This window comes from Petromyzon marinus, chromosome 20 (assembly GCF_048934315.1).
Source record: "Petromyzon marinus isolate PM22_M1 ecotype Great Lakes invasive population chromosome 20, UKy_Petmar_22M1.pri1.0, whole genome shotgun sequence".
Classification (NCBI taxonomy): Eukaryota; Metazoa; Chordata; class Hyperoartia; order Petromyzontiformes; family Petromyzontidae; genus Petromyzon; species Petromyzon marinus.
Genome location: NC_133686.1, coordinates 6,732,165 through 6,755,365, shown reverse-complemented (window position 1 = coordinate 6,755,365; position 23,201 = coordinate 6,732,165). Strand labels below are relative to the sequence as shown.

General features: G+C 51.4%; 2 protein-coding genes across 3 annotated transcripts in view; both read right to left on the bottom strand.

The window, feature by feature from the left end:
* The window catches only part of LOC116944158 (uncharacterized), a 258,499-nt gene that overhangs the window by 45,039 nt on the left and 190,259 nt on the right, over positions 1 to 23,201 (bottom strand). The gene's annotated exons all lie outside the window — the stretch shown is intronic.
* LOC116944157 (rho family-interacting cell polarization regulator 2-like) overlaps positions 1 to 23,201 on the bottom strand; it is a 97,989-nt gene that overhangs the window by 8,455 nt on the left and 66,333 nt on the right. For both annotated transcript variants that reach the window (XM_076068271.1, XM_032957636.2), the window contains exons 8-18: positions 21,423 to 21,486; positions 20,178 to 20,221; positions 17,613 to 17,738; positions 16,595 to 16,743; positions 15,014 to 15,155; positions 8,164 to 8,925; positions 6,119 to 6,264; positions 4,926 to 5,058; positions 3,938 to 4,076; positions 3,164 to 3,355; positions 2,079 to 2,252 (exon numbers count right to left, since the gene is read on the bottom strand). In XM_076068271.1, coding sequence (XP_075924386.1) covers positions 2,079 to 2,252; positions 3,164 to 3,355; positions 3,938 to 4,076; positions 4,926 to 5,058; positions 6,119 to 6,264; positions 8,164 to 8,925; positions 15,014 to 15,155; positions 16,595 to 16,743; positions 17,613 to 17,738; positions 20,178 to 20,221; positions 21,423 to 21,486 — 2,071 coding nt within the window. The remainder of the gene's footprint in view (positions 1 to 2,078; positions 2,253 to 3,163; positions 3,356 to 3,937; positions 4,077 to 4,925; positions 5,059 to 6,118; positions 6,265 to 8,163; positions 8,926 to 15,013; positions 15,156 to 16,594; positions 16,744 to 17,612; positions 17,739 to 20,177; positions 20,222 to 21,422; positions 21,487 to 23,201) is intronic.

Sequence of the window (23,201 nt, the reverse complement as noted above, 5' to 3'; positions counted from 1 at the left end):
AGAATAAAACAATAAAACAAAATAAGACAATAAAATTCTCACGACGTTTCGGTCACAACACAAGTGGCCTTCTTCAGGTGAAGAAACAAGTCTATCCAGGAGACAGAGCTTGAATGGACGCTGTCACGCAAGGACCGAGTCTTTTTAAAGCTGTATGGGCGGAGTTGGATTAGCAGAGTTGGATTAGCATGTTCCAGCCCCTACCTCCGGGACGGAGGAGGGAGGGGTGCTCGTAGGAAACAAACAACAATTTAAAAAGGTAAACAAGTGCCTGCAGCCAAGGTGAGCTGCTGTGTACTGAGTTGAAGTATGACTATGCTATAAACAGGACTACTATGTAATACAATATTATACCCTCCAATCTAAACTACATGGTATAACATAGACAAATTGCACCTTTGAATTATACAATGCGTTACTTTACACTACCCTATACTTTAGACTATAAAATATTAGACTGAAACATTATACTGTGTCTTATTCTATGAATCCAACTGTATACCACACTACTGTATATTCACTATGCAATTACGATATTGCCTTATGAGTTATGTTAAACATTACAATGTTATACAATGTTATGCTATTAATTGTTTATAACATGAGTATAACAATTAATAGTATAACATTGTAATATTTAACAAAACTCATAAGGCAATATATAGCATCGTAATTGCATAGTGAATATACAGTAGTGTGGTATATAGTTGGATTCATAGAATAAGACATAGTATAATGTTACAAGTCTAATATTTTATAGTCTAAAGTATAGGGTAGTGTAAAGTAACGCATTGTATAATTCAAAGGTGGGATTTGTCTATGTTATACCATGTAGTTTAGATTGGACGGTATAATATTGTATGACATAGTAGTCCTGTTTATAGCATAGTCATACTTCAACTCAGTACACAGCAGCGCACCTTGGCTGCAGGCACTTGTGTACCTTTTTAAATTGTTGTTTGTTTCCTACCAGCACCCCTCCCTCCTCCGTCCCGGAGGTAGGGGCTGGAACATGCTAATCCCACTCTGCTAATCCAACTCCGCCCATACAGCTTTAAAAAGACTCGGTCCTTGCGTGACAGCGTCCATTCAAGCTCTGTCTCCTGGATTGACCTGTTTCTTCACCTGAAGAAGGCCACTTGTGTTGTGACCGAAACGTCGTGAGAATTTTATTGTCTTATTTTGTTTTATTGTTTTATTCTCATTCTACGTGACTTTCCCGAAAGAACCAAAGAAGATTATTTTGTTTTATTGTTTTATTCTCATTCTACGTGACTTTGCCGAAAGAACCAAGAACACAGTGTTTTAATTTGCAATAGCATCTTGCATCGTATATCCTTGCCCGTTTACATATTAGTTCAATCGTTACCCTAATTCTGCTTGATCTTTTCTGTAACTTAATTGTACTACAATCAGTCTAAAAATAATCTGCCCTAGCCGACTTGTGCTATGGGGGAATGTATTATTGAACACTGATTCATGTTCGCACAAGACTTTAGATTTCTCATGTGGCACAGTTGCTTTTGCTCTGACTTCTATATGCGTTATGGCTGCACTCTGAAAAATAAGAATTGATTTTACCCTTTCTGGCAATAAAACAGGACGTCTTAAAATGTTCAAACCCCAAACAGAATCCTTTTGCAAGGAATCAAGACTGCACCAACCACACACGGTACTTGTGGTGAACACGCAAACAAACATGCTCTGATAATATTTCCATTGTCTTTGAAACTGATTTGGCCTACACCAGACACAGCCTTCTTTGTGGCATCGTCTAACCAGTGTCAGTCCAGAGGACGCCAAGAGGCGAACAGTGAAAAAACAATGCACGTTTCAGAGCATTTCATGCCGGGGGGGTTAGCAGCAGCTAGAGTTGGTTGCTCTTTATTTGTTTTGCTTTTGTTACTTTGGTGACCTAGGTCACACTTGAATGCTCACCTGGTTGAACAAACTAACTTGCAACTCAAAGTGTGTATGTATAACTTCTGTCGCACCATACGTCGCCAACTATTCTAATTAAATGACCCGTAACGCCAAGAAAATGAAGAAGCCTTCTCTCTAACCCCTGTCCGTCGTACCTTCCTGGGCGAGATTCAGGCTGTGCTGCTTGATGACGCTGGAAGGGCAAACCCCAGGCCCCTGTGCCTCCCGTGACAGCCAACCCACGAATTGGAAGAGGGTGACGCAGGAGTTGCGGCCAGCTCCGTCCCACTGCGGAACGTCCAGCATGCTGGCCAGCAGCACGTGCACCACTAGCGGCAGGCAGGGGGCAGCGGTGGCGGCAGCATAAGGCAGCAGAGAGGTAGCAGAGAGGTAGCAGAGGGCAGCAGATGAGGGCAGCAGAGGGAGCAGCGGAGCAATAAGCAGAGGGGGGGGGGGGCAGAAGAGAGGGCAGTAGACGGGGCTTTAGAGAGGGAGGACACTACCATCGACGAGCAAATTTATTCAAAAAATGTATGACACTGTTTGGGAGTGTAAGCCATCAACCAAGGGCGTTTCTTAGCACCACCTGGTGAGGTAAATGCTACCACTATCCTCCATGGGCAGTATCTACCATGGACAGAAAGCTTCGTGTATTTTAACGTCCGATTTAGACACTTCCTGTGATATTCGGTCAATGTTTCACATGCCATTTTTATTGTTCCAAATCGATGTTCTCTATCAAACATTCAACACACCACAGCACCCATTTTAATGATGTATTTATCATAAAAAAGCTACCACAGCGACCTTGCTATCATACACCTTTGTAATTTAGAGATGCGATCCTTCAAGAGCATCATTGATAGCAGTTGCACCCCGTGGGTGGTGCCGATACGTCACATTCAAGCCTATGGACAAGTGGTGCACCACCAAAAATAGGCAAGAAAGTCACACCACGTTCATGAATAATAATAACCCCCTAAAGAAAAATTCTATAATAGGCAATGTTTTGTGCAATGGGCCCCTTCTTCATAAGCAGTCTAAAGAAAAGAAACAATACATAAATAATGGATGATGTGTCGGGCAATGGCCCTTCATCATAAGCAGAGAGTCTATCGGTTTATGAAGAAGGGCGATTGCCAGCGGTGAGCGGCACGTGGGTGCGGTGAGCGGCACGTGGGTGCGGTGAGCAGTGCAGCAAGTAGGCTGCGGTCGAGGGGGTGGAGCCGCGGGTGCATACCAGTGTCCGTCGTGCCCGGGTGGAGTTTCTCCACCCACTGGGCAACGCGTGGGGAGAGGCGCTCCTCCAGGCGCTCCGCGGGCACGAGAAACTGGGAGGAGGAGGAGGCGACGCCGCCGCCGCCGTCGTGGTCCTGCGAGGCCTCTCTCCACACCTCGAGGTCCTCCTCGAGGCAGCCGGACTCCTCCAGCGCTGGGAATGCGGGCAGAGGACAGAAGGGGGCACAGGTCGGCACGTGGCGGGTGGTGGGGGGGGGGGGGCACTCTCGACACGCGAGGATGACCGCCTCTCGGCACACCGGTTAATTTCATTACTTGACAGCGTTGCCAATCCTTCGGCCTGCATCAGGGCTTCCCCCCCCATGCGGTGTCAGTCATTGGGGGGTTTTGACCAGACTTCACCACGGTGGTCAGTGTGGGCAATAGAACTAATGTTGCCAGGTTGATTGTGCAGTGCGCTAAACACAGTGCCCACTCCCTTACCCTAGTCGCGTTCGACGCTATACAAATAAAAACTTGGATTACATTCCACACAAACATGACTGTTTTGCAGCATGAGTTATTTATCGTGGCAGGCCACTGAGACTGCACCACTAACATCCTGAGATCAATCCCCAATGGCTTGGTGCCGCTTACGTGGTTCGTTTACGTTCGTGTCCTAGGAACAGACCGGAGTTTTGATCCTTTGGGTTGTAAAAGCTTAGGATCGCAACTCATGCTGCGGTCCGCCAACCCCACCGAGCTTGGGTCCCCCCCCCCCCCCCCCCCCACCCACCTTCCCGCGCGCGGGCCGGGCGAGACGCCGGCTTGCGCAGGCAGATGTCGGCGATGCGCGCCAGCACCGCAGCCTGCGCCGCCAGCGAGAGGAGCAGCCAGTCCGTGGGGCAGCGCAGCTCCCGGCAGCGCTCCAGCCGCTAGACGAGCGCGCAGCGCACACATGTGGTGACAGAGACAGAGATCCCTCGTCACGCGCGTGTGTGTGTGTGTGTGTATGCGTGCATGCACGTGCGTGTGCTACGGTGAACAAGCCATGGTGTGTGCGTCTCATGCCATGCGTGTTGTCAGGCGTGTGCTGTTGTGCAGCGCGCTGCGCTACGAACCCGGTGATCCCGAGTTTGATTCCCGCTCACGGCCACCAACACGAGTGACGATTATCTGAACCGGTCCTGAGCTTTGCCTAGGTCAACTCAGCCTTAAATTAGTACCAGGTGCAGTGTGTAAATATCACCACTAGGGAGACAAAGCCGCCGGGCGTGGTGCTGACCACCCACCTCCTTGTGTGCCGTGCCGGCCTTCATAGGTGCTCGCGAACAGCACTTGCCCAAAAGTCTGCAGAGGCTATACGTGAGATCTTTGGTTTTTGTATGCTCCCTGTGTATGTCTTTGGTGTGTGTGCTGTAGTGTGCGTGAAGGACGCTACTGGGCATTTGGAGGCAGTTGCCCTCCAGTAACAACAACGAGCGGAGCACGGGGCAGCTAAAACACAGCAAGTTGGCACAGTAAGGGGCAGAGCTGGTGCATCTGCCAGTCATATCAGTCAATCAAACCATGGCACCTGGGGTCTGTCCTGTGACCTCCTGCCAGCGAGCGTTCCGACACTTCACGTGCTCTTAAAGTTCACATAGCCTGGCACGATCACCGCGGCGACATCACCGCCACTTAGTGGCGAACGGCAGTTTGTTGTTGTTGTGCCACGTTGAGCATGCGAGGACGAGCGTGCCACATTTGTGAGCGCGTGCTTGCGTGCGTGGTGCCGTGCGCACTGCGAGCAGCGCGGAGCAGTAATGGAGGTGCTCCATGAGGGCGCCGTCCAGCGCCTCGTCTCCCGTCGTCATCGGCACGGGGCTGCCCTCCTCGCTGGGTCCCAGCCCGGTGTCCGGGTCGGACAAAGACAACCTGCTCACCATCGCCAGGACAGAGGACGCGTCGCGGCGAGGATGGCACCGGAAGAAGACGAGGCACGCTCACAGGTGTCGGGGGCATCGCTACCAAAAACGTGGCCAAGGAAACCGGCGCATTTCACATGCCTCACTGTTCGTGTCAACATTTGAGGGTTCGGTGCGCTCAGATAGCACTGCTGAGGCAGCTGCCCGTGATTAAACTGGAGTTCTCAAGTGTAGAGAAAGTTAATGGTCTCAGCCTGGCTATTAATGACCGCACAAATACAAATCACATTAAATTTGGTTCCCTACTTAACATTGGCTAAATTCCGGCTCGTGCGATGAGCTTCCCTCTCGGTGGCGCAGTGGGTGGGGAAAATGCTGCCGCCTACTGTGTGGAACGGAGGTCCCTTGAAAGCACCTCCGAGGTTGCTCTGTCAATTCTGCTTCAGCGGACCATTCTCGAACACGAAGGGTCGCGCTGCTCTGCGAGAGTTTCAAATGGGTGGCAAATTGGGATAAGCTTGGCGGAAGGGATTAAAAAAAAAAACACATTTCAATCTCTCTAAGGTTCTGCAAGCTATCATGTTGTAGCCCTAAGTGGAACCTATGAAGGCCACTGTGTTACCACCCCTTTTCAACTGGCCAATGAGCCACGCCCGGAGGCGTGCAGAGCAAGCCCATCATTGCACGTCTGCAGGCGCTAGGTCGTCACTGCAGCCATGCCGGCGATTTAACATGCTAATGCTTCACAAAGGAGGGTAGATGGCACGGCGATGCCGTGTGCCAGTCGTACCGACTGACGTCACAGGCAGTGATTCGCAATACCCCCCACCCCACCCCCGTCCCCCTTGGCCCTGTTGGCCCCATTCAGATGTGTTGCAGCACGGCACAGTCACGGCTCGGCATGACAAATAGCCAGTTACAAAAACAAATATCCGTGGCGCGAGGGCCCTGCCAGCGCGGCTCGGATGTGCCAGTGCGAAAAGGTGAACGCGAGCGAGGGCGGTTCGAGGTCGTAGGGGGTTGGCGGTGTGGGGTGGCGAGGTGTGGGGTCCGAGCAGACGGCCTCTCACCCTCCCTCCAGGAGGGCGGCGGCGTCCCCCGCGTCGCCCGCCCCGCCACCGAGAGCTCCCTCCGCGTGCAGGAAGTCGAAGTTCCCGAGCGCCTTCTCCACCGTGAGGCTGTGCACGCTGGACGAGCAGCTGCCTCGCCCGCGTTCCTGCGCTCGCATGCGCGTGCACATACAACAAGTAAATGCATGCTCACACACACACACACGTGTATATATGCACACACGTGCAGAGACGTGTATAAATGTATAAAATAAATATCCCGCATATAGCCCTAACAGAATTGTTCGAGAGCACCTACGAAGGCTGGCACGGCACGCGATGGGCTGGGTGGCCAGCGCCACGCCTGGCCGTCTTTGTCTCGCCAATGCTGGTGTTTAGACACCAGGGGCTCGTTTTATGCCGAGTAGACCTAGGAGCAGCTCAGCACCGGTTCGGATAATCGGGAATCGAACTCGGGCCATCGGGTTCATAGTGCAGCGCGCCATACACTGCGCCACCGCTCCCCATATCATATGTACACATGCACACGCATGCGTATACATGCACGTGTGTGCGCGTATGAATATTCCAGCTGGGCTGCGAGGCCACCACATAGTTTTACAACTCTACAAGATCCAGCAAAGCTTGCCTCCAACGTGCCCCAATTACAACAGCGGCAACGTTGAGTTATCCCTGCAGGTGGTGGTGGTGGCTGTGCACGACTGTAATCCAGCATGGTGAAGGGGTTGGTGGATCACACAAGTGTTGGGAAACTTACCTTTCCATGGGCGTCGAGGTGCACACCCTTACTCACAGGGAGAAGGCGGTACCACTAAATGTGGACAATTTGTCCCATCTGTTTGAGATTAGAAAACTCAACTTCTTTTTTCAGAAGCGACCTCGTCACAAATGAAAGCTCAACGAAGTGGCTTATCACGTGTAAATTTATAGCAGCAACATAATCTCAATTCATTTTTATTATATTGATGTAATTTAGACTTAGGTTTTTTCACATCGGTTTACTGTATGATAGTCGAGTTGTTGCAGCCCCTTTGGCGTCATGTACTAGGTGCCTCTGTGGATGTGTAGGCTTTGACTTTAACATAGCCATTTCTGTGACCAGTCACAAGCGAATCCCTCAGTTATTTCAATGCTAAATTCTCCTGTTTGATTTGTACTAGGTGCCTCTGTGGATGTGTAGGCTTTGACTTTAACATAGCTATTTCTATGACCAGTCACAAGCTAATCACTCAGTTATTTCAATGCTAAATTCTCCTGTTTGATTTGTACTAGGTGCCTCTGTGGATGTGTAGGCTTTGACTTTAACATAGCCATTTCATTGACCAGTCACAAGCTAATCACTCAGCTATTTAAATGCTAAATTCTCCTGTTTTATATGTAAACCCCTTTGTGAAGGTGCCTCACTTCTCTAAACCAGCTTAAAAGATGCTACGAATCTTAACAACGTTCATTGAAGCTCTGTCGTCCCGACAGGTCTGTTCATTTCACCTGAAGGCCACTTGTGTTGTGGCCGAAACGTCGTGAGAATTGTATTGTGTTATTTTATTTTATTAACTTATTATTTTATTATCATTCTACGTGACTTTACCGAAAGAACCAAAGAAGATCTCAATTCATGTTTCTAAATGTGGAGGCAAACACTGGAAGACCCAGAGAAAAATCCAAGCGACCATGGGTAAAAGACACAAATTCCAAATATACAAGCATCCACTTGGGGATCGAACCCACGACCTCCTGTACACCAGGCGAGGCAGTTAACATCTCGGCATGGGGGCACTCTAGGGTGTTTCCCCTTGCGTTGTGTGACGCAGTTGCATTAATGGTGCTACTATATATAAAAACTCAATATTACTGTTATTTAACACTTATGTACAGAGATGCTTCTCTAGTCTTGTTAAAGTTTTATAAAAAATTACAGCTTCATTGACAATTTTTTTTTCATTTTAAGCATCACCTCAGTGGAGACCGCTTGAGACAAAAACAAACCCATCCGACAGAACCACTCCTTCAGCTTATAAAGACTGAGCGGACACGGCCAGACCCACCTGCAGAAGGTCTTCCAGCCGCTGGAGCTCTTGCTCCAGACCCTGCAGCTCAGCCGCACCCTCGTCCCTCGCTCCTCCCGCCGCTGCTGCCGTTGCCATTGCTGCCGCCGCCGCTCCCAAACCTCCTCCGCCTCCCGCGCTCCCTCCGAGCGCCAGGCTCAGCTCCTGCACGGCCTCCTCCAAGCGCGGCTCCATAGCCCACGGGGGCTTGCGGCCGAGCGAGGAGGCGGCGGCCCCGGCGCCGCCCCTCGCCGCGGCCGCGGCCCGCGCGCCCCACGTCCCCAGCGCCACCGTGCTCAGCTTCTTGACGAGCTGCCGCGTGACGCTCATCGCGTTCTCCGCCGGGTCGAGCTCCACGGGCTTGAGGCACGACGTGTCCTCCTGGTGTCTCGGCGACGCTCCGCGGCCGCCCTCGCTCTCGCCATCGTCGCCGGCGTTCACCTTCCCGCGCGAGCGTTCGACCGGGGGCCGCGGGGCGCGTCCCCGTGTCGCGGCGGCGGGGAGGGGCCCCGTGGAGTCCCCGTGGCCTCGGCGGTTGGGGCCGTGCCCCGGCGAGGATGAGGAGGAGGAGGAGGAGGTGGTGGTGGTGGTGGAGGAGAGTCTCGCAGATGTGGCGGGATCCGGAGGAGGGACGGGAGTCGGGGTCGGGGTTGAAGAAGAAGTCGGTGTTGCAGGGGTCGGAGTGGAACTCGTGGAGGGTGTGGGGCTCCCCGGGGAGTCGGAGAACACGGAGGAACAGTCGGCGCCCAGCTCCGAGCCGTCCTGCACGCGCATCGTGGCACGCCGCTCCCATTAGCGATGTGCACGGCCGGGGGCAGGTGAGGGAGTTGCACCCTCCCCCCCCCCCCCGCCCCCCGAGCCTCGAATCCCAGGGGGCGTGAAAAGGAGATCCTCCTTTTGCTATTTTGTCACGGTGCTTCCAAAAAACTTTTGTTCGACGAGAGGCAGGCAACGATGCTTTGATTCGAATGATTAAAATAAATTCTTACATTCACGACGCATGCATCGAATATACGAGCCTCTATGCGGTGGGTTGATGTGACATTAGCTGCCACAAGAGGAAGCTACGTTCAAAATACAAAATAAACAAGACATGGTTCTTGAATGGATTCATCACCGCAAATTGTGACAATTCAACAAATCGCAAATGGGGGGGCGGGGGGTGGGAATCGTTATAAGACAATGTAAAAGACCGAGTGGTTTCTACACATCTGTTGCTTACATCCTTTAGCCAGTGATGGATATCCCACATTACCATTGTGGGATCCACAAGACAAGCGCTTTTGATATCCCACAAAGTGATACTCATTTTATAGACCTCCCAGTGATCATTAGCCAAAATGACCCATACCCCCCCCCCCGCCGCCCAAGAGAGGTGAACTCGTCATCTCGTCCTTGTGATCACACCACCACAGCATCAAAGAATCCACACAACCAAGTGCTCGCTCATGTTGGCTTCTTGTTCAGTCCAGTTAATATTCATGAGTCTTTAGAGAGGACACTTGATCTGTACCTTTTTTCCACCACAAAAAGGCCAAAAGTGTTCAATGTCGAGACCACACCTAGAGCTCAAAATCCAACCCCACTTACTCCTGATGACAAATGCATCATGTGCTGAACAAGGCCTCATAATTTAAATTGGAGCACATCTGAACAATATCATCTGGTAACCAGCAGCACTGAATGACGAAAAAGGTCCAGAGTTCGCTCGCTTAGGATTATTGTCGCCGGATGATTTGGGTCCGATTAACCAATAGGCCCGATGGTTTAAAATCTAATTTTGATTAATTTGGGGACATGGAAGGGAGTTGCTCTTATATGATCTCGTTAATTCTGTTAATTTACACAAACAGGGCTGGTAATGCAGTTCGCAGTCTGACATCATTGAACAAGGAGCCAAATGTGCTTGGAGATCAGTGCAAAGAGCGTCATAGGCGAAGCTGAAACACAAGAAAACCAAACAAACATAATGCAATGAGAAAAGAGAGTTCCTCCTCCCGTGAGGGAACAGATATCGCATTCAATGATGCTGCAGTGCAAACGTTTAAATTAGTGGTGGTCGTGGTCGCGTAGCCACAGTTTCAAACGTCCCTCCAGGTGTCGCGATTCATCGCCTCTAGGCACGCGTTGCAGACAGGCATGTCGCCTCATCATCACGCGCGATTATCCGCGAGCACCAGGGTGAGCGTGCCCCCCCCCCATTGGACCCACGTTCCCCCACGGGTTATGTCCCCGATCTATTTTTCGATGCTTGGCCGCAGGGAAAGGTAAGCTTTAAAAGTCCGCTTGAAAGGACGTGCCACGCGCCCGAATAGGCCCACATGGCGGTGTCAGATGAGGTCCTCTTTGCCGGGGAGACCAGTGAACATTTGTGATTGGAATACCAGTTTTGTTTTTTTTTTTTTTCCCCCACAGACAAATTCATAAAAGGTATATAAAGTAAGTAACCACGGCAACCATAGGAGGCAAAACAATCCAACCAGAATCTACGCAAGTTCGTTTCCCCCCCCCCCCCCCCCCGGGCCGAGGTCGTGCGCTGAGCATTTCTTCACTCGAGCTTCCGCCACGCACGACTGCGGGGGCCCCCCAGGGCACGAGGCGTGGGCTGGAGAGGAGCGATGATGTCTCAACACGCAGCCCGGCCCGGATAAATAAAAAAAAAAACGCGCGCTTAGATTACGAGCGGCGGCGAAAAACGCATACGTTAAATTAAACTCTGGCTTTCCATACTCATCACGCAGCTACTCAATGTCCTGATGGACATCCGTGAAAGAAAAAAAAGAGCTTCATAGCTCGTCGGATTTCTCCAGGATAAATAAAGATTTCCTAATTAAACGTGAAAATGCGCAACGGCGCAACAGGCAGCATTGACACAGCAAACCGACGTGCACTGGTGAGTCATGATGGCCACTTTAATGTCTTAAAGCAACGCGAATTTCCCCATTCGGCAGCACTGCCATCGCCTCTCTCAGATGCCCATGTGGCTTTTCAGGCACAGGTTCGGACAATGTTCTCAATCATTTTCCTCTCATCAAGCAGCAGATCCCCATGATACAAGTGAGGGTCACAATGAGCGACCTTGAGCGTGCAAGTGTTTTATCTGGTCTCCCTTCAAATCGGCCCGTCAATGTTCCGTAGCTCTAATCGGCACGAAGAGAAACTCTCCGCCTCGCCCGTCAAGGCACCGGTGGGTTTACGGCACACGTCGCTTCACTGCCACCAGAGAATAGCTTTCACAGATGCGTGTGAGGCTCGGGGTGCCACGCTCGGCGAGTATAGATTTTCTCCGAACGTTTTCAGGTTTCTCGGAATTGTTCATACGTCTACATTTTTTGTTTGTTGCATTTGATACAGACACAACGTGATTCGCAAACGCCTAGAAAACAAATTACAGACTGTACTCTGCTATGAAATTAGGTCACCTGTTTCGAAAATAATTAACTTTACGTATTTTAAAATGTCTGATTTTCAGTTTTTTCCCCACCGCTCCCACCCCCCCCCCCCCAATCGCAATTGTCCTGTCGAGATCGTGCTGTGAGATTAAGACATGTTCCCTTTTGTAAATCCGCAGCTGGCAGTGACCACCCTATGTCACAAAAGCACACGTTTTCCCCTAAAACTAATTGCCGTAGCACTGCTGCTTCCATGTCAGTCTCTTCGATCCCCCCCCCGCCCCCTCGTAAAGGGTTTCTGGCGAATGACTAGCGGCTTCTTAACCCCCTGGTGGTGGGAGGCAGCTCGCGGACACGAGTCGCCCGCCCGCCCGGCCGCCCGCCCGCCGTGCTGCCAAATGACAAATTTACCGCGGCGTCAGCGAGGAGAGCGCAAATGACGAGCGGGTGGGAATGCTCGTCGGCGAAGAAAGGACATTGTGGGGCTCTCGTACATCTGAACAGACCCCTTTCATAACAGCCCCCCTCCCCCTCCCCACAGCACCACCGCAAGCACACGATCGCCCAATTAGCACGCAGTCCCGTGACGGTGCGTACGCGCGAGCTCTCGTACGCGCGAGCTCTCGTACGCGCGAGCTCTCGTACGCACGAGCTCTCGTACGCGCGAGCTCTCGTACGCGCGAGCCGACACACGGCCAGCGGCGTGCGCGTCCGCACACGGCCCAGGTTCGAATGGGCGACGTATCAATTTTTTTCACGAGGCGAGGGCAATCGCGCAAACCGGCGAGGGATTTGCGCGACGGGACCCACCGATTCCAGCGGCTCCACTGCAGAGGGTGGGGTGAGGGGTCTCTAATCGACGGGGCCTTCTGGTTCTACTTCAGAGTTCTTCTCGTTTTCTTTGGCTGGGGGTAGGCGGCAGCCCCAGAGCTTCCCTTTGCTCTCCCACCCCATGCTTATAATCAGCGGCTTGGGAAGCTACAATTGGTGGACCACCCAGAGATCATCATGGGCGAAATGCCACCTCAACGCTGCCCGGTTATGTGACGGCCAGTATGACAAGCAGGTTGCTGACCTACCAGTAGCGACTTGAGGCCACCGTGTGGCTTCTGTTTTTCTACGACGCACAAAAACACTTGGTAATTAATTTGTCAAAAGACTCCAAGTGGAACCTTGCTGAAGAATTCAGTTTCGGCTTCCGTGAAACCAAAATTGTATTGACTATTAAGACGTAACTGCTGTACTGCATTTAATGTTAGGCACGCAATAATGTGGGTTAATCGACTAAACTTAATTCTCCGACTCGGAGAACGGATGCAATCTAATTGCCTGGGTAAGAATTATTTTTAATTGGTGTGTGTTGGAAGTAATGATTTCGTGCATCTCCTAAAGCCACTAGATGCCACTACGTTCACCACAAAGTAAAAAAAGAAAAATAATTGGAACTAAATGGTGGACACGATGCGTAATCGAAGTACGTCCTGTAACTGCGTTACAACCCACACGATCAACTTCAAGGAGTTGGCAACGCTGAGCAGGGCCCGTCCCCGTCCATTGAGGTCGGGGGGGTGTGTGGGGGGAACGACAAATCGATCATTATTCGCCCTCCCTCACACCCTGCACCCCCCGGCAGTGGACACGGGACACCCGCGGACACGGGACACCCGCGGACACGGGACACCCGCGGACACGGGGCACACGACACGGGACACTGGAGGCGCCGCGCCGCAAGAGGGGGGCGGCTTCGCGAGCTCACGGAGGAGCCGGCGCGGGGCATCTCGAACGCGTAGAGCGACACGTCGTTGCAGGAGCGGCTCCGCAGCGGCCGCACGTCGGAGAGCGCCGCGCGCAGGGCCCCGACCACAGACCAGCCCGAGCCCCCGCGGGCCGCCGGCAGCTCCCCCCCTGGCAGCGCGTGCAGCTCCCAGCACGACGACTTTTAGCTCCCCGGCGGCGGTCGCAGTTGAGGGGGTGGGAGGGGGTGGGAGGGGGGGAAGGAAGGAGGAGGAGGGGGGGGGGCGAGGTGGTGGAGCCCAGCGCAGCGGAGCCCAGCAGAGCACGCAGCCGAAACAAGAAGACGGAATGCGTGCAGAGTGGGAGCCCAGCCGGGGAGACGGGGGGTGGGGTGGGGGGGGGAGTGAAGCCAAGCCGAGTGAAGCAAAGCCGAGCGGAGGGTAACCAGGCCAAATAGAGTCCAGAAGCACAGGTCAATGGAGGGAGGGAGGGAGGAACGAGGGAGGGTACGGAAACATTGGGCGGGGGTGTGCACGGTTAGCGCAAGGCGATGACTGTAGCACGCGGCACGAGACGCAGAGAAGCTGCGCCGAGCGGTGCGACTTCCACAGTGAGACGTGCGCACTTGGTGGATTTCAGTGGCTGGGCCACTCTTCACAGGGGCTTCTCCAAGCCGACGGCAAGAACAATAAACCACGAGAATACTATTGGTGCCTTCGTCTGGCTCTATAAGCCTTGGGCAATAACACTGAATCCTTGCAACATGAAAGGTTGACGAGTATGCAAGTCTCAAACAGTAACACTGAACCATGGAAATCCTAACAGATCATTAGTCTGAGACTCTTGTGAATTATTACGATCTTTGGTGTGGTGTATATATATATTTTATGTATATACCTGCACAATGGTTGCTCATGTCCAACACTCATATGTGGATGTATATACTCAGGCAACTTGTGTTTATGTTCAGTACACCCGAATGTTTGTGTTACGAGGGGTTCTTTTTTTCATCATTTACCAATGTTGACAACCGTACTATTGACCAGGGTGGCCACTGGGCTGGAACCACAAACCTGTACAAAAAGAGGCAAGTGTGCGACTGCTCGGCCCCATCATCGCTCGGGTTGTACGCGAGAACATTTGTGCGTGCGGGCGCAGGGGTTAGCGCGCTGCACTAGGAACCCTGCCACTCGAGTTCGTTCCCCGCTCACGGTCAACACCCAGTGATGATTATCTGTACCGGGCCTGGGCCCTTGGGTCGACTCGGCCTCAAATGAGTATCTGGTGCAGTGTGTAAGCATCGCCACTGGGGGGCGCGGTGCTGGCCACCCACTCCCTCTCGTGTGCCATGCCGGCCTTCATTAGGTGCTCGCAAACAGCACTGGCCCCAACAGTCTGTTAAAAGGCCGACACGGGGGATCTTTGTCTTTGTTTGTATGCGTCCGTGCGTGTCCGTGCGTGTCCGTGCGTGTCCGTGCGTGTCCGTGCGTGTCCGTGCGTGTCCGTGCGTGTCCGTGCGTGCGCGCGTGTCCGACGTGCGTGTCCGTGCGTGTCCGTGCGTGCGCGCGTGTCCGTGCATGCGTGTGCGTGCGTGTCCGTGCGTGCGTGCGTGCGAGTGTTCGTGCGTGCGTTCGCTGGTGTCCGTGCGTGCGTGCCCGTGCGTGCCCGTGCGTGCGTGCGAGTGTCCGTGCGTGCGTGCGTTTTCGAGTGCTCTTGTGCCTCACAAAGAAGGGCTTGCCCACGCCCAGGGGGGTGTCGGGGGGGCTGCCGCTGTGCTGGGACCCCGGGGCGGTACCCCGAGGGGACGACCCCAGCCTCAGGGTGGAGCCTCCCCGGGGGGGCAAACTCTCGCTCCTCTCAAACGGCCTGCGGGGGTACGGCGGCGAGAGAGAAGCGCGCGTTAGGAGAGTGGCGGGCGCGAGGGGAGGGGGCAAATTCTGCACCTCCACCACCCCCACCGTCCCCCATTGAGGCCGGAACGGCACACAAAGTGTTGGTGTGGTCAGTCACCACGCCTGGCCACATTTGTCTTCTCGATGCCGATGGTTATGCACCCGACTGCGGATGCTAATTGAATCATAATAATTGACATTTGTAAGGCACATTTCATCCATAGATCCTAATGCGCATCGTACATATCCAACCGATTAGCACGTTTGGCTATGTACGGTGCGAAATAAGTTCAACATACATACATAAAAAAAACGGAACCTGCAGGCTAAATGGCCAAGAACGAGGGGATGAAGGCCAGTTTAAAGATGTGATGTTTAAAGACAGGCTTAAATATATCTAACAATTCTGACTGTCTTGCGAGCAAAGGCAAAGCGTTCCAAAGCTTGGGAGCTGCACAGTGGAAAAAGCGCCGATTTAGGGTCGAGTTGCTCTAGGCAAGAGCCAGGACTGGCGCAGATTCACATCACTGATTCACATCACTGATGCGAGCCGTGGGTCGAGATGAATTCAGGTCACCGGGTTTGTGGCGCACGCGCTGACCACTGCGCGCACACACGCACGCACGCACACACGCACGCACACACGCACACACGCACGCACGCACGCACACACGCACACACGCACACACGCACGCACACACGCACACACGCACGCATGCACGCACACACGCACACACGCACACACGCACGCACACACGCACACACGCACGCACACACGCACGCACACATACACACACGCACACACGCACGCACACATACACACACGCACACACGCACGCACACATACACACACGCACACACGCACGCGCACACGCACACACGCACGCACGCACGCACGCACACACGCACACACGCACGCACACACGCACGCACACATACACACACGCACACACGCACGCACACATACACACACGCACACACGCACGCGCACACGCACGCACGCGCCATCACACGCGGACACAGAGGCAACGATAAACCCGCATACGCCTTTAAAACGCTGTTGGGGCAAGTGCTGTTAAGCAAGCACTTATGAAGGCCGGCACAACACATGAGGAGGTGGATGGCCAGCACCACGTCCAGCTGCCTTTGTCTCCCCAACGGTAACGTTTACACACCGCTCCAGGTACCCTTTTAAGGCCGAGCGGACCTAGGAGAGGCCCGTGACCATTTTAAATATTCGCCACCATTATTAGTCGCGAGTAGGAATCAAACTCGGGTCCCCAGGTTCATAGTGCAGCGCGCCAACTGTTGCACCGCTGCTCTCCACACACAGACACGAACGCACACACGCGCACTCTCTCTCTCTCTCTTTGGCGGGCCCGACACACAAAGACACACGTAGTGGAGGCTCACGTCCACTTGACGTGGAGCTTCAACTTGACAGTTCCCAGGTCGTTAATGTCCACGGCCATGAGCTGCGGCGTGACGCGGAACAGCTCCTTGGGGTCGCACGTGACGTGCCCCACGAGCACGTGGGAGACCAGCCGCCGCAGCTCCATCACCTGCGCAACACGCACGACACGAGTGATACACGTGGACAGGCACGACACGAGTGACACACGTGACAGGCAAAACACGCACGACACGAGTGATACACGTGGACAGGCACGACACGCATGACACACGTGACACGCAAAACACGCACGACACGAGTGATACACGTGGACAGGCACGACACGAGTGACACACGTGACACGCAAAACACGCACGACACGAGTGATACATGTGGACTGGCACGACACGAGTGATACACTTGGACAGGCACGACACGAGTGAAAGGCACGAGTCGTGGCAGCTAACGTCACATGCAGGGCTTTAAGTAAAAACGTTTTGCATCCAGTAATTGCGTCTTAGCGCATGAGCAAAATTGTATAGGTTGGATATAAATAGAACCTTGCAAAAAACATAAACCTACTACTCACAAACGACCTGCACATCTATTTGACCCTCAATATTTTGGTGACCGAGTGTGGAAGTGGCAGCCAAGAAACGGGACGCATCCGAGAGGACGTCGACCGGGGAGACGGAGCGATGAAATAAATTCATGCTGCAGGTGCTGGGTGGATTGCTGCGTCGCAGGACCACGAGAGGTGCTCGCAGCTTGGATAGGCCTTCATCCTGCAGTGGATTGGCCATGGCTGATGCATAAGTGGGTGTGTGCGAGGGCGAGGATGAGTGCTTGGATAGGCGAGTGCTAGGGCGGGCGGGTGAACAAGTGCTTGAAGTGGGTGGTCGAGTACTCAGTTGGGTGGTCGAGTGCTTTGGAGGGTGGGTGGGTGGGTGAGTGGTTGAGTGGGTGGGTTTGTAGACGAGCGAGGTGGATTAGTTTTGGGCTTGGGTGGGTCGACGAGGGTGGTCGCTCGAGTCCTACCTTAATCGAGATGAGGTCAGAGAGGAGTGGCAGGAGGACGGTGTCGGCCGCGTCCCAAGTCTGCCGGTCCTCGGTTTCGACACGCCCACGGAGCCGCCAGCGCTGCCGCCCGTAGCGCAGCGTCACCTGCTCCGCACCGCACGCACGCACGCAGGCGCCACGCGGCTTAGTGCCGTGCCAACGCCATCGGCCGCACCCTCGCCACACCGTCCAGTACGCTCATTCATAATCATATTCCAATTGTGTGACATTCATAATCATATTCCAATTGTGTGATCGGCGTCGTGTGACGAGATGAAGACGTTTTCACTTGGAGTTCTAGCAGCTAGCGGTGCAGCACTCGGTGTTAGAGAACGGCTCAGATTTTGTTCTTCAGTCACTTCAATACACATTTTGTGTTCCTATCCACACTAGGGGTACATTACGTCCATTAATTCCCGTACAAAATAAATAAATACCCCGGTTTTTTTCTGATTGTTATTCACACGCAATCGGACACACTTCACATGCATTGGGTAATAATGAGCCATTAGGTTTCAAACATTCGCCTGCACTCAACCACACAAGCCCACCTCCTGCTTGTTAAAGTATGCTCGCTCGCCCACCACTTAAACGAACAATAGCGAATTTCAATATAAAAAAGGGCTTTTTGCCTCGTTACTCCGATTTTATTCCACACTGCACCATTGGCGTCATGTCGCAAGATGAAGAAATGTCCATTTGGAACTTTCTCAGAGCAACGCATGAGAGAGAAGGGCTTGAAGAAGGCGATGTTAGGGGAATTACTTGAGATTCCTTCCAGGGCATTGTTATCCACGCAACTACAAGCACTGCACTTGCCCACGCATCCTGGTAATTGAGACGTCTGCCACATGGCATTCAAACGTATTTGATTATCAGAGTTAGAATTTCAACAAAACAAGTGAAAAACAAAATGCATTGTTATGGTTTGCGTGCAGTTATCATTGACCAGGCTGAGGCCATCGATTCACTACATTTCAAAACTCGCTCTATTGAATCGCAGGCATTTGCCTGCGATTCAAACCCGGACGGCCGCATCGCCACGGTGGGGACACAGTCACACGGGCGTGTTCCATCCTTGGGCTGCCACTCCGTTGTCAGTCTTCGATCGAAACAACCATTGCCCCCTGCACGTGAGTAGAGGCAGTGAGCCCAACCACCTTCCTTTTCCCCCCACACAGATGACACCTGGTCTTGGGCTTGTCATTAACGGAATACCTGTTACTCCCCTTCACCCCCTCCCCCCCCCCCACATCGCTTGCGCTCTGTAACGGGCTCTTGTTAAATAATACAAATATATATCAATTGAAATTAACATGGTTTCTATGGAGCATGGAGATTCCTGAATGTTCCAGGTAATATAAAATGGTATTCGTTGACAGCCTCGGAATGGTAAACACAATCCCAACAACGTTTCAATGGGAAGTGCGGCATCTCCATTCCAAGGATTGTCACACTCCATGGAACGCTTTGGCAAATCTCTAAAGGAAATAGAGATTTCCCTTGCTTTATGTGATAGTTTACACGTTCCAAAGAGATGGCGCACGAGGCAGTTGTCTGCGCAGAAGTAAATGCAAAAACACACACACAATGCATTTTATTGCAGTCATGTAATATTCACCTCCGATGAGCACGGTTGGCTACGTACAGCGCGATAGAAGCCCAACATAGAGTTGTTCCACGTCCAACCGCAAAGCGGCATATGGAGTGAATTCAAACCGCGTAATATACGCGAAATGTCACAAACCGAACCTGTGTAAAGCGAGGGGCAAACCCGTACTGGGGATTCCAAGGATCCCATCAGGAATCACCACGAGCTGGCACTCTACCTCTGTCAGGAGCACATTGAAGTGAATGGAGGGTTTAACATGGGAATCCCCTCATAATAAAGGTTTTTGGGTTAGATCGCGTTATTTATAAATGTGTCGTAACCCTCCACCACCCGACACGGTCAAACAGTAAAAAATGTATCACGTTTACAAAGGACAAATAGTTCACTGCTTTAGCCCACCGGTGTGTTGAAGAGTGAATCAACATCATTTAAAATTTGAGTACGACGTTTCGCTGGTAATTACATCCAGCATCATCGGGCAATTCGCCAGAATGGTAAAGCCCTCACTTGCTCCCGATTTGGCCGTGTCGGGTGGTGGAGGGTTACGACACATTTATAAATAACGCGATCTAACCCAAAAACCTTTATTTTGAATAATATTTGTCGCGAAAGCCTACGTGTTAAATGGGAATCCCCTCCTATATGGCACCAACTAAATTATTAATTAATTGGGCATCCAAATAACAACGCTTTAGAGTAATATTAACACGTTAATTTCCATTCCGTATATCCACATTCACCTTTTTTGTAGTTCATCGGCATATCGGCCCTATATACATTTATTGACCAGCGGCCCGTTTAAACATGCCGACTTCATTTAGACCTCCTCGTTCTCATAAGCAGTCAAGACTTGTTAAATAAATCTCCTGACAGATATTGGTATGAGCACGCCCCCCCCTATATGTGCATGGAAGACAGAGTTCCTTCCTTACCTCATAGTGATCCCCGGGACACAGTCGGGCAAATCCAACCAGACCTGCACACGTTCACAAGCGCATCGTTACATCGTTCAGTCGCTCACTCATTGTTACATTTAAATCACGGGTATGATTCGTCTTCTTCCACAGTTGGATTCCAATTGTGTTGTCATTGCCATGGCAAGAGATGATGACAACGTTCCCATTTGAAACGCTTCCAGAAAGCACTGCGATCACACCCCGTGTTAGAAAACGACTTCTGGAAGGTGGCAATACAAAACTACATCTGAGGTGCCTTCACTTGACTCTTGTCCAGAACACTAGGCAGTGCACATCATCACATGCCCTTGCTACACGAGGCATTTATTGTATGACGGTCAAAATAAATATTGCGCGGAAATCTAAATCGGTCGAATTAAGTGAAAACTAATTTGCGTGCAGTCATTAGTCACGGGGCTGAGACCAACAATGCACCACACTTGAAAAACTAATTTTGATCACAGGTGGCTGAAACCCAGATTCCTAACTCGGGATCTCAGCGGTGCCGGTTCACCGCTTCGACACGCCATTGGCCGGCCCTCCGAGCCACACCATCACCTCCGATCACAGATAATTTGAAGAACAGTGAAGCACAAGACATTAGTCAGGCAAGCACGGTAGGGACACTTACAATAATAACAAAAATGGGTTGCTTTTACCCAGAAAAAAAAATCTTGCCGTGTCAAGACAGTTTCAAAAGGTCCTGGCATCAGGGTTATCGGTCGATTTCACTCATCAGATAGTTCCACCTGCGGACCACAATAAATGATGGAGCGCACAGTCAACAACCCTTCCATCAAGACCACTGAATGGTGGCTTTGATGGAACCAGGGAAGGCTCACGGAGCTATATGGTTCTTTTTTAGAAGATACCTGGCCACAAATCATAGCTCAACGAAGTAGCTTATGAAAAATTAGGCAACAATTCTAAATGGTGAAAAACCGGAGAACCAGGAGAAAAATCCACATGACCAGGGGGAGAATACACAAACTCCAAATATACAGCTGACGTCGGGGTTGGGATCGAACCCACGACCTCCTGCATACCAGGCGAGGTCGTTAACATCTCGCCATCGTGAACAGAGCTGTCCACCAGCTGACGGCCAACCCCATCGCGTGGCTGCAGAAGCCAGACGTTGACTCGTGAGATTCGTTGCACGGACAAACTAAGCAGGAAGTGCTCGGCATGAACCCGGGCGATGCTGCAACGCTGTTCTCCTACCTTTCATGGTCACGTGGAATTCGCCCAGGTAGGCCTCCAGCTCGTTTTCAACGGAACACATCACCTGCACACAGCCAGACGCGCAACTCCGTTAAAGTGCAAGGTCCGTTTGTTAAAACCGGGTGAGAGAGCCCATTGAGGTTCAATGCATCATTTTTGCAAGTATAATGATGATATCAATAATTGCTTTGTTTACCCACTCTGAGAGTCCTTCTCAGGAACATCTTGCTGCTTTGCGATGATAATTTTAGCTCTCCTGATCATTCCTGAATTCGAATTAATGACGTGCGTTCCGCCTCGATGACGGTGTTAGTTGTATTCTTGGTTCTTTCGGTAAAGTCACGTAGAAGGGAAACAATAAAATAATAAAAATATAAAATAATAAAATTCTCACGACGTTTCGACTGCAACACAAGCAATCATCATCAGGTGTGAAAACCACAGCAAGAAAAATTTGAAAAAAGTGGTGTTAGTTGTGTCTACGGCGACACGAAAAGAGGTAACCGGTTGGCTGTGAGGAGGATACCCTCTCCCAAGACAAACTACACAACTGCTAAGAATAATAATTAACATTTGTAACGAGCATTTTTTCATTCGTAAAAATTCCAATGCGCACCCTTGTGGCGAGCAGTCCAACATTGTTATTTCGTGCCTGAAGAAGCTGTCATATATATGTGAATATATTTAGAAACATGCGTTTAGAGTATTTGGCTGTTATACATTTCCACACGATAAGCCACTTGGTTGAGCTATCGTCTGTGGCCAGGTCGCTCCTGAAAAAGAGCTACATAGCTCACTGGGCCTCTCTTGGTAAAATAAAAAGCCAAAAAATGTGTGTTTATATAGCATGCTGCTGAGCAAGCACAAGGCTGCATATTTCCATATATTAGAATAGGATTTTAGAATTATTATTTTAAGTGTGGGATTCAATGCCAGAAAATCCATCTCCACAGTCCTCCCAGTGGGCATAATTTCTCCTTTGACTGCCACTCCGTTGTTAGTCTTCAATGCGGAAGATCCAATCATGTACATCGAAATGTATGAATGTTGAACATCTTTCGCATCGTACGTAGCCAACCATACTAATCGGAGGTGCGGAGGGAAGGACAACGAAACGCAAAAATCAGTTTTAAAGAAATTCGTTTTCAATCTAAATTTAAAAGTGCGCATAGCTTCAGTGGCTTCCTAATAAAAATAGGCAAATAGGGAAAAACAAGGGAAATGAACAGGGATGCTATGGGCAATCGAGATGCTCGAATCTCCAACGTCCGTTGATAAACCAACGCATGCGATGAAATAACGCAGACATTCACGGATAGCCTCCAACAAACCTACTTGCTGTACTGTAACAGGCATGCCGATGCACAACAACAAGTTCCACTTCACCACAAGAGTGAAGCAGAATTCTAATCTCCGAACTCATTCATAATCAGCCATTGTGGCCAATGGACATCTCTGGTTCCTTTCATGAGAATGTGGAATATCCACCATCGGCTGAGGATCACAAACAGACGAGCGATACCCAACATCGTCATCATCATCGTCGACTCCAGGCCAGGTGCCTTAGCGGCAATCTCGCTATCACACGCACACAATGTGTGTGTGGAGAGCGGTGCCAGTGGTTAGCGTTGCGTGCAATCAATCCGTCGGCCATGGCCAACATTAGTGACAAGTGTTGTCAGAACTGGTCGCGGGCCTACCTTAGGTCAAGTCGGCCTTCTTTAAATACTTGGTGCAGGATTTTAATGTGAGCATTTCGGGGTGATGACCAAGGCAGGC